General features: G+C 44.0%; 1 protein-coding gene across 1 annotated transcript in view; it reads left to right on the top strand.

Moving 5' to 3' along the window:
• Ldlrad3 (low density lipoprotein receptor class A domain containing 3) overlaps positions 1 to 17934 on the top strand; it is a 219594-nt gene that overhangs the window by 103257 nt on the left and 98403 nt on the right. The window contains exon 4 of the mRNA XM_090347878.1: positions 6753 to 6887. Coding sequence (XP_090204004.1) covers positions 6753 to 6887 — 135 coding nt within the window. The remainder of the gene's footprint in view (positions 1 to 6752; positions 6888 to 17934) is intronic.

Below are 17934 nucleotides of genomic sequence, written 5' to 3'. Positions count from 1 at the left end.
CCAATTTCCCTCCTTCTCATCTGCCCTCTAAACTTCCCATCCCCCTCTCGTTCTTTCCTCCCCTCCCCTCATCTTTCATCCTTCCCTTCCTATTCCTCTTCCCCCTGCTCCTCCTCCCCTCCCCTCTCTCCCTCTCCCCCTCTCTCTCCTTCCTTCCTTCCTTCCTTCCTTCCTTCCTTCCTTCCTTCCTTCCTTCCTTCCTTCCTTCCTTCCTGTGGTGGTTGTTATACAGCAGGTGGTTCTAGCCCTTGAGCCACACCTCTGTCCCCTTTATACACTGATTATTTTCCCAGGAAGGTCCTTTGTACTCAGGCTGACCTGGGCTGCCATCCTCCTACTTGTGTTACCTTAAAACACTAAGGATGACAGGCATGTGCCAAGATGCCAAGATATTGTGCTTCACCATAGCTGGGATAATAGGAACATGTACCACATCTAGTCATTGGTTGAGATGGACTCTTTCAAACTTTTTTATTTGCCTGGACTGGCCTTGAAAAGTAACTTTCAGATCTCTACTTCCCAAGCAGCTAAAATTACAGGCTTGAATGGCTGCTATTGTCTTGAACATTTTCTGAGAATAGTTATCTTTCATCTTTCTTTTAGGGTTTTGAGACAGGAGCAGCATCAGATCTTTTTGAGTGCCGTGTGTGTGTGTGTGTGTGTGTGTGTGTGTGTGTGTGTGTGTGTGTATGTGTGTGTGTGTGTGTGTGTTCAAACTTGGGCTTGAATTTTTTTTCTTTCCATTCTTTTCCCTTCCTTCCTTCCTTCCTTCCTTCCTTCCTTCCTTCCTTCCTTCCTTCCTTCCTTCCTTCCTTCCTCCCTTCCCTTCCCTCCCCTCCCCTCCCCTCCCCTCCCCTCCCCTCCCCTCCCCTCCCTTCCCTTCCCCTCCCCTCCCCTCCCTCTCTCTTTCATTCTTTCGCCAGTCCTGGCTTGAACTCAGGGCCTGAGGACTATCCTTGGGCTTTCTCAAAGCTAGAGCTCTACCACTTAAGCCACAGCACAACTTCTGGCCTTTTCTGTGTATGTGGTACCAATGAATTGAACCCCGGTCTTTGGGCATGCTAGGCAGGCACTCAACCACTAGGCCAAACTCCTGGCCCTGGGCTTGAATTCCTGCTTCACTCTTACTCATGGCTAGTTGTCTACCATTTGAACCATTCCTCCAGTTCTAGATGTTAGATCTTCTATTACTGTCCCACAAACCACTGAGGCTCTCTTTAGTTTTTATCAGTTATTCTGCTTTTTATTGTTAAATCTAGATAATTTCTATTAATCGGTCACCAAGTTCCGTAGTACTTTTCTTCACTGTTCTTCCTGCAGTCTGTTTTCTAGCTTTTGTAGTGTTGCATTTTTGTTTTGTTTTCATCTCAGTTCCTACATACTTCAATTTTCAAGTTTCCATTGATAGTTTACTCTGTCTTCGATGCTGTGGCTGAGAATTCCCATATACCCACTTGTTTCTCAAGTGTTAGTGAGTGCTTATTAGACTATTTGTATACTCACTACTTCAAACTCACATAGTGACCGTGATAAAAACCACCAGAAACCACACCATATAATGACCATCTTAGAACACTAGACTCCTCCATAGTCAACACCATCCTAACCACCATAGAAAACTGATGCTGTTTCATAGTGTCTTCCATGGGTGACAAATTCCTGCCTGTTTCTTGAGCACAGAGAGCCTGCTTTTGCTCAGAGTAGTGATGTCATGTGGTGGTATATTTTGATGCTCCTGCACACATCTAGATTGGAGCCCAATAGTTTTCTGTCCTCTGTCCATGCATGAGTGACTACCTGGAGGAGCTGGGTTGTCCATGTGGAAGTGCTGAGAGTCGTAGGGAAGAACTTTCCCCAAGTGCTCATAAATGAGGCCATCCAGTCTCCTTCAAGTGTCTTCCTGACCTGCTTCTGTGGGAAGACTTCTTGGCTTGCAGAGGCTGGGCTGGGCTGGCTACCCTCCTGTGTGCTCTATCCCAACCCTAGCCTTTCTTCCACAAATGGTACTTTCTTGTAGGGGACTGCTCTGACAAAGTACTCTCCTCCCCTGCACACCGTGTCCCTGGCTTCACTCTCTAACACTTAGCACCACTTTCTATTGATTTCCTGTCGACCTACTCCATTGTGACGGCCTGGAGATGGTCTCACGTGCCCACAGCTATATTCTGGTGCCAAGAATGTCATCAGGCTCCACCTTCCCATGTACTCAGCAAGACTTTTTGTGCTTTATCTTAGGGCTCTGTTGACTCTCCCCAAAATGTCAGCTCTTTCAGAATAAGGAATGGGTTGTTTCCACCCCAGTATTTAGCAAAGTGATTTAGTTAAAGGGAATAATCAATAAGTGATTGTTGGAGGACTGAGTCAAGTAACTAATCAAATAAAGGACCAGGTGAGGAAGACAGACAGCCTTGGGCATGCCTGCTTTCCTGCTGTGGTCGGGATATATTCTTCATGTACACACGTTTTATCCTCCTGGGTTTTCAGATGTGTGCCCAAGGAGCAGATTTAGACCCTGCATGGCTCATTAACCTCAGCTCCTGTGTCTTTCAGGTACGCATCCTTTTTCCACCATCTCTAAGCCCAGTAGCATGCAATTTGCTGCTGAGCATGAAGGATGGGTTAGATGCCACCTAGCTTCCTGGAGCTCAGGCTCGAGGCAGGAAGACAGAAGCACCCGAAAGCCAACTGTGTCACCATGCGGGGCTGACAGAACTGCCACTCCCGAGGGGCTACTCAGAGCAATGGTTGGGGAAATGAGTCATTCCCCAGAAACAGGGAGGTGGGGGGCCATTTAAAATACGGTGAGGACCCAGATTAAGGCTGGAAGAGAAGCTATGTGCAATGCGAGGGCCTGGGAACTACATGCTGACAACTTCTTAGCACTTTCTGGGTTTGGCTCTGTATGCTTTTCCTAGCTGATTGCACTTATGTAGATAGTTTCATTTCCTCCTGATATATTGAGGAAAGGCAATATGGAAAGTTTATTGGAGCACTGTAAACTTAGATTCCAAACTCTTCTTGAAAGGATAATACATAGATATATTGAGAAATCCAGAGGTTAGCACCAGGGTAAGGAGGTTGAAAGGCATTATTTTGGGGGTACAAGCAACATGTTGAAGAGTCTTCTGCTGTTTAGTACACACAGGCCTTTTAACATTGGCATCCACGCTCTTTGCCATTGTACTCAATATATTGCCAGTATTGGTAGTTATAGTCCTGTGTATTGAACATCTAGTAGAGAGTCACTGTTTTCTGTACTTTACATGCATTACCTCATTTATTTTCCACAGAATCTCATAGCATGTGCACTGGTTTGTCCCCACCAGAGCCTGAGGAAACTCAGGCTCAGGGAAGGGAAATAATTTTCTCAAGGTTAGATAGAACTGAAATTTAAGTCACTGAAGCAAACTGTGTGCTGAGAATTGTAGCAAGGCAATGATAATACGTTAGGTCCTTGGTAGACCCAGCCAGGAGCAAGTGACAGGAGAGGAAAAGGAAGGGGAGGTGGAGAGAGGAGCGAAAGGGGAGAGAGGGGAAAGGAATATATCAAACAAGGGTGGTGTCTGGGAGAGCTCGGACATGATGGTTCCTTCCAAGCCACCATGGAGGGAACAGTATTTGTGGCTGGGATGCATAGGGTTAGGGCTAGGTTTAGGGTTTTACAGTCAGAACATGCTTAGAGGACCCCAGGATTCTGGGGCCTGGGAAAGAATGAGGCTCAAGAGACCTTCAGTTCTTCAAATTGCGTGGCTTTTTAGGGAAATTAGAGAGCCGAGATTCCCCTAGGAGTACCAGAAGGTTAGGAAGTGAACAGTGGCTATGGCTGTACAGGAGTTTCCCATTTGTGTTTTGTCAAACATCCTTGGAGGAGAGCAAGGGGCTGAGTCCACTGACTTGAGATGGATTAATGGAGCCGCTGGTGAAGTCTTGCTGGAGACAAGACGGCCTCATTTTCTGTTTGAGCAGCTTCCTCAGTCTGCTCTGTTAGATGTGGTCAGATGGCTGCAGTTCAGCTAACCACTGAACAGCTCCTGAACTTTTGCCTCCCTCTGTCTGGTGGGGAGGAATTTGTTCCTGTGTGTGTGTGTGTGTGTGTGTGTGTGTGTTGAGGGTTAGAAAATAGACTGTTAGAGCCCTGTGTTCCATATGGTAATGACTCCAAAGAGCTTTGCAATCTGCAGATGAGATTTTGAGACTGATGTTCTAGACATGTTTTCTCCGCCTCCAGTGAAATGCAGATGTAGGCTATGCCTTGTTCCTCTCTCTAGTTAACGGAGTACAAGAACACATTTTGCAGAGATCAGTGAGCCGTAGCAAGGACAAAGAAAACATAAGCATTTGGGCACATTCAGTATTGCTAAAAGTAACTGAGACATAGCCTCTCCCTAACTGTCTGTGAGCTGGTTGTTGAACACTTTCTGTTTGTAGGTCCTTGGCCTGGCCCCACAGCCCACAGCAGTCACGGCAGATCTTGAGGCCTGTCTCCCCGCAAATCTTCCACGCTGGTCTGCCAAAGTCTCATACACAGACTGGCTTTGTAGTTGGACAGACCCTAGTAAATAGCTGTGGAGGCCCTCATACATAAAGAATCCTAAATCCAACATGCTGGATAAGCAAAGTCTGCCTAGAACTGAACACTGAGGCTTTGCATTGTGTCCACAGCAATCTCTGAACTGTGTGGATTTTGGCTTCATCTGCGTTTATATTTTGGTTAGCAGGGTCATTCTTAGGAATGGGCTTTGATATAGGATTGCCTGTGACTTGTTCTTACCTTTTTGGAACTTTCTGGTCTATCCTAGGCTTTTCAAATTTGGGGGCATTGTTTTACCTTTTTTGGTTTCCCTCCCATACCAGCTTTTCTTTCCTGCTGTCAGTTGGTCTGCGGGGTGGCAAATAGCCTCCTCTCTCCTCTTTAGTTTCCTGTGTCCTTGGGAGCTGGAATACAAACTGGTCAAGGCTGACAGAAATGGAGAATCAATAGACACTGGGGCAAGTGAGGATGGAGAGAGTTCCTGGCGCCTCCTAAGTGTGAACACAGACACCATGGAGCTCTTTTCGGTCTGGCTTGCTTCTGGAATTGTTGCGTGTCCCTTCATCATCCTTTCTCTGTTATTCTGTCCCACCAGAATCCAAATCCTAGGGGTGTCTCAGGCCCATAGGGGTACAGAGGAGAAGCAGAGAGAGGAGACCTTCCTAGGGAGCCATCTGAGGTGTTACAAGAGTGTACACTGTGCCTTCCGGGCAGCTGTCAATCTGGATATGGAAGATACAAAACCAAGTGTTTGGGGGCCAGAGAGAGCGAGTGTGTGGTGGGGATATCCAAGTGAAGCATTCCCTGAAATGTTACTGCCGGAGAGACATTGGGATTTTATTTTTATTTCATTTTATTGCCAGTGATGGAGCTCGAACTCAGCTTATAGGCACTGTCCCTGAGCTTCTTTTGCTCAAGTCTAGTGCTCTGCCACTTCTGGCCTTTTCTGAATAGTTTATTGGAGATAAGAGTTGTGGGATTTTCTGCCCAGGCTGGCTCTAAATCTTGATCCCCAAGATCTCAGCCTTCTGAGAAGCTACGATTATAGACATGAGCCACCGGCATGCCATTGGGAATTTTAGTGATGTCAATCAAACATACAGAAAAGGAAACACAAAGACCCGAATCTTCACAGAGTTGTTTGTTTAGCTTCAGGGAATGTTGGGAGCCAAGTGCAGGGTCAGGCTGGCCCATGAATCTGCATTACTGAGTAAGATAACCACACAAAGAAATGAGCTTCATGTATGAATGCCATGCTTAACTTTGAGCTATATTGTCAGTATTGTGAATCACTTTCTGCTGAGACTTGATTCCCTTTGGGTACGAATGTGTTATTGCTTTATCACTCTCTGTTGAGACCTATAGTGAGAGTAAACACGTGGACCTCCCCACCCTGCCCACCTTTGTGCTGATAGGCTCCTGCACCATATATTAGCTGAATGTACTTCCTCAATAAATGAGTTCCTGCCTTGACGGGTCTCCCTGATGTGTCTGATTGTCCTCCGGCGAGGGAGGGCTGGGTGCGGGTGGTCAGTCGTCCCTCTCCTTTCTTGGCTTGTCCTGGTCAGGGTGTGTTCTCTCTATCCCTTCTGCGGGTCAGGAGGGACCAAGGACTAAAAACCCCGACAAGGGAGGACATGAGGAATGGGCTGGTTGATAGCAAAGCAAGCAGAATGATCTCTTGAAGCTCTCACAGTGATGGTATGACTCCTTCCCAGACGTTCACGGATCCTGAGTCTGTTATTCTTTCCAGCTTCAATTTTCTCACTGTGTGTCTTCTGGCACCAGCCATTCCCCTCTTGAGTGCCCAGGAATGAATCTGCCTTAGATTCAACAGATGATACTGCCCATTGCCCTAATGAACACACCAATGACTGGGGAGTAAAGACCACGGGAATAGAAGGGTCATACACCCTCTACTTGTCTTATGTTACTCAAGTCTGGTGCTCTACCACTGGAGCTACACCTTCACTTCTGCCTTTTAGCTGCTTTAGTGTAGATAACAACCTCATGGACTTTTCTGCAGGGGCTGACTTTGATCCTCAGATACCAGCCTCCTGAAGAACTGGGATTACAGATTTGAGCCAGGTCACTGCCTGGTTCATCTCTAGGACTAACTCTTGAGTTGATGGGTTCTAGGTCTAGTGTCTGGCTGATATTACTCCCTCCCGCTGCCCCCCCACACACACATTGGGTGACCTGCTTTGTTCTCTCTTGGCAGCATCCAACCCCCTGCTCTGCTCCACTGCTCGCTACCACTGCAGAAATGGCGTGTGCATCGACAAGAGCTTCATCTGTGATGGGCAGGATAACTGTCAAGACAACAGTGACGAGGAAAGCTGTGAAAGTTCTCAAGGTAGGAGCTGCTCAGCTCTATAAAGTCATTGCAGCACAACACGGCAGTCACACAGAGGCAAACTCAGGAAGGAGGACATAGCACACACACACACCTCCAAACGCAGCAGCTCTGTTAATATTTGCACTTGACCTTGCAGCTCTTGCACGGGTAGGTACACATGTTTGCCTGGTCCTGACTATAATGCACCTGCCATCTTGCCTTAGGATTCTTGCTATATGAATTGTCATACACATGTACATTGGCCTCTGCTGTGTTATACACCGTTGTGTTGCTTTACTGTGGTTTTCCATGCCATTGCATCGTTGTGGGGGGTCAGCTGAATCATTTCTTTCCATCGATTATGTCTTTAGGGTAAATTCTGCAGAGTGGAGCGCCTGTGCTGCAGCCACATTTCACCACGCAGCTGTGTGGAAAGTTCTCAGTTCATACCGCTGCTTGCGTCGCCTGTGTCTGCAGTTATAGCATAGACATTCACTGCTGTTCTGTGTTTTGTTTCTTTTCCGTTTTTGCACATGTAGTAGTCCTGGAGTGATAGGCTTCTCAAATGCTGTCATTTGCATTTCTGTGATTATAGGCAGAGTTCATCCCCCTCCCCCCAACACCTTGTGTTTGTTTACTAGTTTTTGTGTGTGTGTGTGTGTGTTTTTTCCTCTCATGCAAATTGCCTGAGCTTACAAGGCTCTTGATTTGGGAACTGTTTTAATGGGAATTAAAGGTTGCAGCTGGCGAATGAATATGTTGGAGAATCTGGGAGGATACAATGGAATGAGGTTGTATCTGCTCCTTCAAGACTGACCAGGTGCCTTCCTTCCTAGGTGAACTAGTTGCCTTAACTAGATGACTTTAGTTCAGTGAACCAGCCTCCTTCTTCCCTTCCCTCCTTCCTCCCTTCCCTCCCCCTCCCTTCTTTCCTTCTTTTTTCTTTGAGGCAGGATCTTTCTGTGTAACTCAGGCCATTTTCTATTCAAGGTTAGCTTGACTGCCTTTAAAAGTGTAAAGATACCCTTAGTAGATGAATGTATATGAAGCATCATTCACTATTAACAAAGGAAGGAAATAGTGTCATATGTGGCTACAAGGATGAATCTTCCCCTTTGTGGAAATGATGTATGTATGATTTATACTCCTTGCTTGTTGGCCTTGAATATAACATTCATCATATAACCACATATTAATAAAAAGGAATAGCTATTTCTGAAAATTATTAAAAGACAAGGTATTTCTATTTCTGAATTGCAGATAATTCATGTAGTTCTTTTTATTTAAAGGCATATTATTTGTGCAATTGTCTGTCTCTGAATTCTTTTATCCAAGACCAAAGATTAACATCTTTTATCTATTCAGTAAATGTGACATACAGGCAATATATTAAAAGCCATATATCATATTTAGTGGACGCTGTAATCAATTCCAAAATAACTCCAAACAGAATGCAAACATTGAATGGATCTTGGATTTTGATCCAATCTGCTATTCTTCTTCTTTTGACTAGGGAATTGAATACATTAATATTTAGGGTTATTATAGAAATATGCGTCGTATTTCCTGCCATTTTCTCAATTTCCTGTGTTTTGTTTCTTTCCTTTTCCTGTGTTTATGAAAGTGATCTAGTGATTTTTGTCTGATGTGTTTGATTTTGATGGCTTTCTTCAGATTGTAGTCCTTCTTTTAGAATTCTTTTTAATGCTAGTTTTAGTGATCATAAATTCCTGTAAGTTTTGTTTGTCATCTCATGTAAATGATAGCTTTGCGGAGTATCGGTTTGGGTTAGCAGTTGTTGATCTTTGGTGTTGTACTACTACAGGCTGAGGATTTGTGTGGAGAGGTCTTCAGTGAGTCTGATTTTCTTTCCATTGTTAATGTAGCACTCAGCTTCTTGAGTGCTGGAATTACAGGTGTGCACCAACTGGTTAATGTGTATGTCTTCAATGATTAGAAAGAAGACCAAAGACTTGAAAAGGAACATTTATTTTAGGGCATCCTAAAGAGTGTATTTCTAATGTTATAAACTGGTATTATCTGCATGCACTCTGCAGTTTTTCAGTTAATAATACTATACGGCTGTGATTTACCCTTGTTATAGCCTGTTGATAGAGTTCATTTGTTTTGATTGTCATACAGTCTTCTGCTGTGTAGCGGTACCACCATTTATAGATTTAATAAAGCTAAAATGATGTGCAGGATTGTTAACTGGTTACTTACGTGGTGGGAGGTAGCTGGATTGGGAGAGTTCCATATGAGTTGATATAGACTATTGCTAAGGTCCTAGCTTTTATTTGGGGGAGTACTTTTGCCTTATTACAAATGAAGAAAGATGAACATGAATGAGATTCATCAGCTATCCAGGATTGGGATTAAGATGCTATCTGTAAACCTGCAGGCTTTTTTCTATGTATGTGGTACCAAGGAATCGAACCCGGGTCTTCGTGCATGCTAGGCAAACACTCTACCACTAGGCCAAACTCCCGGTCCCTAAGAGAATTTTTTAATCCTTTCATTTGCCTAGTAATGTCTACATTTCTGGGTATTGTTAGACTTTGTCAAATATGTATAAAACTGAAGCATATAGCAAAGTAGAGACAATAACAGTGCCAAACAGACAGCAACAATGACAGTCAAATATTAGCCTTGATAGGAGTTGAAGGAATTTTTTTTCCTGTAAATACATTTTCTTGTGTGTTTATATAGCTAAGATTCATTTACTTTTGGGGCCTGATGTGTGTGTGTGTGTGTGTGTGTGTGTGTGTGTGTGTGTGTGTGTGTGTGTGTGTGTATGTCTGTGTCTGTGTCTGTGTCTGTGTCTGTGTGTGTCTGTCTTCTAGGGCTTGAACTCAGGGCCTGGGCGCTGTTGCCATCCAGGCTGGCTACAACCTACCATCCTCAGATGCCTCCTGAGTGACTAAGATTATAGGCATGAGACACTGGCACCCTGCTCTGGTTCTTTCTTATTCTGCTCTTATAGGGTTGGAGGTGGATACTTTCCTATTAAGCTCAGCTCTTACTTCCATATAATCTCAGATTATCATACCCTGATTGTCTCCTTCAACAACAAGGTGCACATTCATATGCATACACCAGGCAGTTGGTAGCACCCCTCAGCTGCCATCAGTATAACAGCCGTAATATAACATGCCCACTGTCGTAGCAACCTTGTTAGCACCTGAAGAATGGAAGGAAGAAGGAAGGGCAATGTGGCCTCTTAAATCCACAGTCTCTTGCACATACTGAATTCCTGAAGTACTGAAAAATAGAGAAGATTTCTGTGCTTGTTACTGTATGTTTAACTTGCATTCTGTGCAGTTTGTACCATATGGGTATTTAAAATAGGAGAATGAACTCTGCACAGCTGATTCAAGCAGCAAGAAGTATCATTGCTGTTGTTTCAGCGGAGTAGAAGGTTGGCCCATCCTCTCCAGAGGAACATGGCCCTTGGTGAGCACAAGCAATGTGTCTCAGATGTGTAGTACACCTGCTAGAGAGAAGGTCTGAAATCCCACATGCTTTGTAGGTCTCCCTGCTCCACGTGTGTAAATAGTACTGAAGGTCTGCCTGTCTCAGCCCCTGTGGCTTCTAAATATAAACTACTTGCTAATCTTGCTGCTTGAACAAAGGAATGCTTGTGCTATGGGAAAATCTGCCTCGTGTTGGACTTTTGAGACACTGAGCTTCATGCCGTGTCTCCCCAGAACACACCTCTCAGAGTATCCTGAGTGGACAGAATTTAATCTTCTGTACGTGAGATTGCCATACCTTGCAGCCCACCAGCAATTCTGCCCATCCTGTACCTGAGTTCATTTAGTCCAGAGATGTCCCATCTGCTACTTCTGGGCTTCAGAGCTCTTTACAGTACATCATTGCATTCAGTCGACGATTGTATTTGCTAATACTTATTTAGAGGCAATGGAGAGAGCTGGATATAAGGCAGGGAAAGGTGATGTGATGCTGCAAATGCTTTTCTTCATGAGTAGGGGATGAAAAAGTAAACTCTGCACCTTAGAGACAGCAGCCTTTGTTCCTTGCCCCCCGGAATCCTTAGCTTTGCAAACTGGCCAACTTCTCTGTAAGGAGTTGAGAGAAGGGATGGGACTGTGGGATGCATTAGAATCCACACCGTGCAGCGTGCGGTGGAGGTGAATAGAACGGCCGCTTTATTAAATGCAAGCACAGCCTATTAATGTAGTAGAGCGTAGGAGGCTGCTGTGGCTTTTCTCATGCTGTGGAACTCTGCCTGGGAGGGGCTGATCTGTCCGTGTTGCTGTGTGTTCTTCATGCAAAGTGGTCTTTAACATGTTGCCAGTGTGTGGTGGCGGCCTCAAGGGATCTTGTCCCCTGCCACCTGTGTCCTGGTATACTCTCATCCCCTTCACGTGAGTTAGACCGTGTATGTGTGTGTGTGTGTGTGTGTAGACAAATGAACAGACCTGACCGTTTTAAGTGTTTGGCTCAGTTATAGTAAGTATATTTGTATTGTTGTACAACCAATCTCTGGAACTTTTGCATCTTGAAAATCTAAAACTCTGACCTATTGGAAAATAACCCCGTTATCTCTCCCTTGACTAATTGTGATTTCTAATTTTTTTCCTCTGTGTGTGTATAAGTGTGTGTTTCTGAGAGAGAGAGAGAGAGAGAGAGAGAGAGAGAGAGAGAGAGAGAGAGAGAGAGAGAGAGAGGGAGAGAATGACACACACACACACACACACACACACACACACACACACACACCAGGGTTAGTTCACTTAGCAACATGTACACAGGATCATCTATAAAGTAGAAGATGTCAGAATATCCTTCCTTTTTAAGGCTGAATAGTATTCCATTGTAGGGTTATGTCATATTTTGTTTTTCTGTTCATCCATCAGTGAATATTTGGATGACTTCCACCTTTTGACTACTGTGAATAATATTGAGAGCATAGGTGTACAAACTGGGGCTCACGTTTAGTCCTATCTCCCACCAAACAACAACAACCAGTTTCAGGCTTAGGTCCTTTGTCCTCATTCTCTCCCGCTGCCTCTCATCTTCCCTCTGCTGGAAGCTGTTTGCCACACTGTGCTGCCCTTTGCAGAGACACAAGTGACAAGGAACCTGAGGGAGGACTCTCACAGACACCTACCAGCATCACTTGGATGAGACTGGAAGTGTAGCCTGTCTAGGGAAACCCTTTGCATCCTCATCAGGAGTCAGAGCGGAGCCAGCCTCTTGACTGCTGACATGATAAACCTTATTATTTTTTTATAAGCCTCTAAGTTCTGTTACACAGCATCAGAACGTAACATCTCCAGTTCTTGGTATTCTGGCTATCACTAGCATCTGATGATTCAGGTCAGATGATCAGCCAAACCTTCAAGAAGAGATCACACAGGGTTTTTTGTTGTTGTTGTTGTTATTTGTTTTTCACTCAGGACATTTTTAATAATGCATGTTAAAAAAAAGTATTCGTTTTACAAATTGTTCTGCAATCTGAATGTACAACAGCTTGGAAAACATTTTACAAAACAAAAGCCAATGTAAAAAGACAGATTAAAACAAGTAGAGCAATACAGGTTTTATATGGCTCAGATTTTACTGTTTTCTTACTGCATCATCATTGTCAGAAATCTGTTCCTTCAGCTGGCTCCATTGCTCTGGATTTAAAGAAACTCATTTTCTTCCTGGGTTCATTTCACCTTCTGGATCCATCCAATATTCTGTAATATCAATTAGAACTTTCCTTTAGTCCCGAGCACTCATGTACCTCATTTTCCCAATCTGAAACATGTTATCATCTCTGCTGCTGCTGCTCTGCTTAGAAGATGCCAGGCCTCTCGAAGTCTCACCCGTTTTTGTTTTTTTTTTTTTGCTTTTTATAGGCTTTTCTGTAGCAACCTGTTTTTCCTCTTTAACTTTTTGTCAACTTCACTGTCAGAATCACTGCCAGAAAAGCTTGAAGGAACAAGTTCCTTTGATTTAGGAAGACAGACAGGCTCAGGTTCGCTAGCACAGAACTGAACACACAGAGTATAAAGGAATGGCAGACCCTAGAGCATACAGACAGCCCCTCCCAGCATTCCACATATATTTTCCTGGAGTTCTCACAACGTGTCTCTTATCACTCACCTTCCTAAAGGAAGACACTGAAGAATCAGAGGTTGGTCCTCACCCAGGCCAGCAAGTGGGTCGCCAGGATGAGAACTCTAGTTACCTGACTACCTTGCCTTGTGACACTGCTGCCTGGTGTCATTAACTAGGCTTAGGAGCTGTGTATGGGTGGCTCAACCCTTGGGGCAGTTCTGGGGGAGTGGTTTGGGGAGGTGGTGTGCTCCCCAGTGTTTGATTAAGCACAGAACAGTGATGTCGTTTACCACTTTCCTCCCAAGGAGTGCTAGCCAGGAGAGATGTGCTGAGGATACTATTACAATGAGGAAATGGAGTGTTTGGGGGAGGGGGACTGTTTCAGTTGCAGGGAAGATGGAGGTGACTTTATCTTGCTTTCTGTGTCCTGGTGATAAAGTTTCAAGATGATGTAAAAGGCTGACTGTGAGGTTTGGCAACTTCCCAGAAGCTGACAGAGATAGCTTTGTCCCTGTTCTTCTGCAGAACTGTGTGTGTGTGTGTGTGTGTGTGTGTGTGTGTGTGTGTGTGTGTGTGTGTGTGTAAGGGGAGGGAGCAAGGAAGCAAGAGCTCATGCACATTTGGAGACCGTGTGCACTCCTTGACTTGGGGAAAAATGTTGAGTCTCCCATATTTTCCAGGCTCCCTAGTGAATTATATTGTTCCTTGTCAAAGTTTACATGTTGAGGTCCTCGCCCTGGGGACCTCTAGGTGTGGCCTTATTTAGGAATAATTCATGAGCAGGTGTAATTAGTTCAGACTAGTGTCTTTATATAAAGGATGTTTTAGACACAGGCAGACAGGGAAAGCAACATATGACTGTGAAAATAAAAAGTCGAGTAATGATGGTACCAAAGCTGGGGATCAAACCAGGTGAAGACAGGAGAGGTACAGCTTGGGGCATGAACCACCTCTGCCATCTAAATCTTCACCTTCTAGCTTCCTGAACTGTGAGTCTATGGATTTCAGTTGTCTAAACTTCCCTATCAATCATACTTCCTTACAGCAGATCTGCCAAGGTCCCAAGAAGTGATACACAGGTCATTTCCACACCCTTGAAATAGCAGCAGGAATGTGGCCGTGGAGATGTGGAAGGGCCTTATGCTTTTTGAGAATTGTACGGATTGGAGATTCCTCGTAGGGAGAGGCGCTGGCCTGTCTGAGATGATAGGATTATGTTAGGTTGGTTGAATACCTCTTGGCCATTGCTTCAAGGTGACTATTATCTGTAGTTTATGTCTGGATCTCCTTGGCTCTTTCTCTACAATGGCCTTGGGACTAGAGTTAGGGGAGAGAAATCCTGGCCTTATCCACCAACACCTTTGCTTTCTAGTCATTATGGTCATTAACTAATGCTTCCGGTATCAGTGAATCAGTAACTTCCCTGATGTGTTGATGAAGCTTTGGCTTTCAGTGAATATGTATATAGCTAGTTGGTGCAAAGGAGAAGAGTCCTTGTGGCAGCTGGACAGAAGAGTCATTAATTCAGGCCATCAGTGACAAGTAGGTTCTTTACCCTTCCGGCCCACTATGACAAGAGGTGTGTTATGGACAGGTCGTTAAGGGAACTGTCCTTCACTGCTCAAGTCTGGTAAAAACTTAAAAGTTAATGCTTCTTCCCATGTCCCATCCCTTCCCTTCACCTTCCTCTCTCCCTCTGCCTGAGCAGGGTGGCCAGAGAAAATGTTCCAGCCCCAAGAACCAGTAGACCCTTTGGTGGCCATCATGAGTCAAAGATTAAGTTTGTGCTTGTACCCCAGAGCCTGGTCTTGTGGTTCAGTGGTTGCCCTGAGAGAAACTTACCCAAGGGAGGCCCTGGTCCCAGGAGAATGTGGTGAATTAATTGAAGGAGAGGCCTGAGCCTCCTCCACATCCCAGAAGCACTTCTGAGTGAGGCCAGCAGAGCTACAGATCACCCACAGACACAGAAGAAGACAGTATTTCTTTTTTTAAATTGTATTTTATTGTTGGGTTATGTATACAGGGGTCACAGTTACAGACACTATATCTTTGATGAGATTTTAAGATGTGTTCATTACATATTGAAGACTGATATCAGATCCTTGGAAAGTGTATATATGACTGAATGTATCTAATACGCATTCATTTTGCGGCTGGAAGCTAGACACAATTCACAGGGGACACAAGGGTTAGTGAATAGTTAAATCTTAAGGTATTATTAAGAGTTTTATAAATAGATGTGTCATAGGGGGATATTTACCATATCACTTCAAATGGCTGTTGACTTGAATAAAGTTTGGATGGTTTAAGATCAATAAAATATATTTGGAAAAGTTAAAAAAGAAGTCAAATATGAGATTCACCATGATTTTATGTTTCCTTGAGAAGGAAACAATGGCGACCATTAAATCGTGACAGCCTGTTGACTCTAAGATGCAGCTCAGTTTCAAAATGTTTAAAAGGTGGGTGAGTGGGGGGAGTACATCTTTGTATGAAGAGTGATAGTGGGGAAACCAGACAAGTGTGAGGAAACTGGAGCTGCATAGGAAAGGTGTCTGTGACAGCACAGAGCAGGGTGCATTGGAGGTCAGTAGCAGGTGTGAGGCTTTCTGATGCTGCTGACCTTGAATCTGGAAGGATGGAGAAGAGTAAGCTGGACAAAAATGAAGATAATGGGCATGGGGGATGGGTGGGAGGAGAAGATCCTTCTGGGGAGAATGGATCCAGTTGTGCTTTTATTTTTATTTTTTATATATTTTTATTGTAATTAATACAAAGGTTACATGATATTTGCCAGATAGATGGTGCATTAATTCCCATACATTGATACCCTTTCACAGGTCATGGTTCCCATTTCCCTCCCCCCACCCCTACCCATCATCTTGTTTTCCCCCCTTCCCTATCCAATTTCAAATAACCAAATACAAATATATCTGATATATCAGGTAACAAAGTGAGATACTGTAACAATATGAGATAACCAAGGGACAGCAAAAGAGATGAGAGATAACATAGTACATTAAGAACAACAATCATTTGTTATATGGCTTATGTTTCTATATCCTAGAGATCCTTTCATTTAGCGTCCTGCTATATGGCCTTTTGTATCAAGGTTTTGCTCTATTGCAAATCTCTGCTAGGAGAGCCCAAGGTTTCTACTGATTATGCCAAATGAGGGAAACCATTGAGCCTAAGTTCCTTTGAGTCTGGCTTACTTCACTTAATATGATTTTTTCTAAGTCTTTCCATTTCCTAACAAATGGGGCAATGTCATTTTTTCTGACAGCAGCATAGAATTCCATTGTGTACAAATACCACATCTTGTTGATCCTTTCATCAACTGAGGGCCATCTAGGTTGGTTCCATATCTTTGCTATGATAAATAGTGCTGCAATGAACATTGTTGTGCTGGTGGATTTAGTATGTCTTTGTTTCTGGATGATTGAGTAAATGCCAAGCAATGGAATTGCTGGGTCATAGGGGAGCTCTATGTTTATCTTTTGAGGAACTGCCACACTGCTTTCCATAGTGGTTGAAGGAGTTTGCACTCCCACCAACAGTGTAGTAGTGATCCCTCCTGGCCACATCCCCTCCAGCATCTGTTGTTATTAAATTTCTTGTTCCTGGCCATTCTAACTGGAGTGAGGTGGAATCTTAGAGTTGTTTTGATTTGCATTTCTTTTATGACCAGAGATGTTGAGCATTTGTTCATGTGTCTATAGGCCATTTTTGTTTCTTCTTCAGAGAAGACTCTCTTTAAGTCTTTAGCCCATCTTTTAATGGGATAGTTGTTACTTTGGAGATTAGTTTTGGATTGAGTCAATTTTTTGAGCTGTTGATATATTTTAGGTATGAGGCCTTTGTCTGTTGTATGGTTGGTGAAGATCTTCTCCCACTCTATAGGCTTCCTAATTAGTTTACTAGCTATGTCCTTTGCCATACAAAAGCTCTGCAGTTTAATGCAGGCCCACTTATCCAGCCTTTCTCTGATTTGTTGTGATTCTTGGTCATTATCCTTATTAAGAAAATTTCGAACTGTTCCAAGGAGGTCTAGTGTATCTCTTATTCCTTCTTGTAAAGTTTTCAGAGTGTCGGCTTTTACCTCCAGGTCTTTGATCCATTTGGAGTTAATTCTAGTACAGGGTGACAAAGAAGGATCCAACTTTAGTTTTCTGCATGTGCTTAACCAGTTCTGCCAGCACCACTTGTTGAAGAGGCTATCTTTCTTCCATTCTATATTTTTGGCTCCCTTTTCAAAGATTAGGTGGCCATAGGTCTGTGGTTTAATATCTGGGTCTTCAGTTCTATTCCAGTTGTGCTTTTAAAAAGCAAAGACCCACATGGCTCCCTTGTGATAGATATCCTAAACAAAAAGAAAACAACAACAATGGAAACCAGAGCTGGATGGTAGTTTGCAGTAAGAGAGAGGACTTTGTATAGTTTCTTTTCTGTGTATCTTGGCTGGGTTGGTTCCAGAATCCCTTGTGGATAGTAAACTCTGTGGGTGTTCAAGTCCTTCATAGAACCTGTGCACATCAACTTTAAATTTATCTCTAGGTTACTTATTGAAGTAAGGAGGTCAAGCCTGGCCTGCACCATATGGTTAATGGTAGGGTCTAGCATCTTGTCTTTGTGGGGAGGGGAGGTGATACCTGAAGCCCCCAGGTAATGGGCATGACTGAATCCCTGGAGACACGGCTCTTTGACTTATAGGTTACTCGACCTGTCAACTCAATGCCTGCGACTGGGAGTTTCTGTGGCCCTACCCCTTGCCCTGACCCTATTTAGGCCAGATGAGCATGGTGCCATTACCCCATGCCCCATGTGTCTGTGTTTGCCTCCTATCTTCTTTCTCCTTGCTCTTCTCTGGTCACCATGGTGGCCTAGTTCTGCTCTCCATTGGAGCTGAATTGGCTTGTTGGTATCATTTTTGCTCTTTCTTTCCTCTCTGACCTGTTTCCTAACTGTGTTAAGTGTATTTTCTGGCTTCTGG

The sequence above is a fragment of the Megascapheus bottae genome, chromosome 16 (genome assembly GCF_031878675.1).
Source record: "Megascapheus bottae isolate mThoBot1 chromosome 16, mThoBot2.hap1, whole genome shotgun sequence".
Taxonomy (NCBI): domain Eukaryota; kingdom Metazoa; phylum Chordata; class Mammalia; order Rodentia; family Geomyidae; genus Megascapheus; species Megascapheus bottae.
The sequence above is the reverse complement of the archived record's forward strand: the minus strand, read 5'-3'. Positions and strand labels throughout refer to the sequence as shown.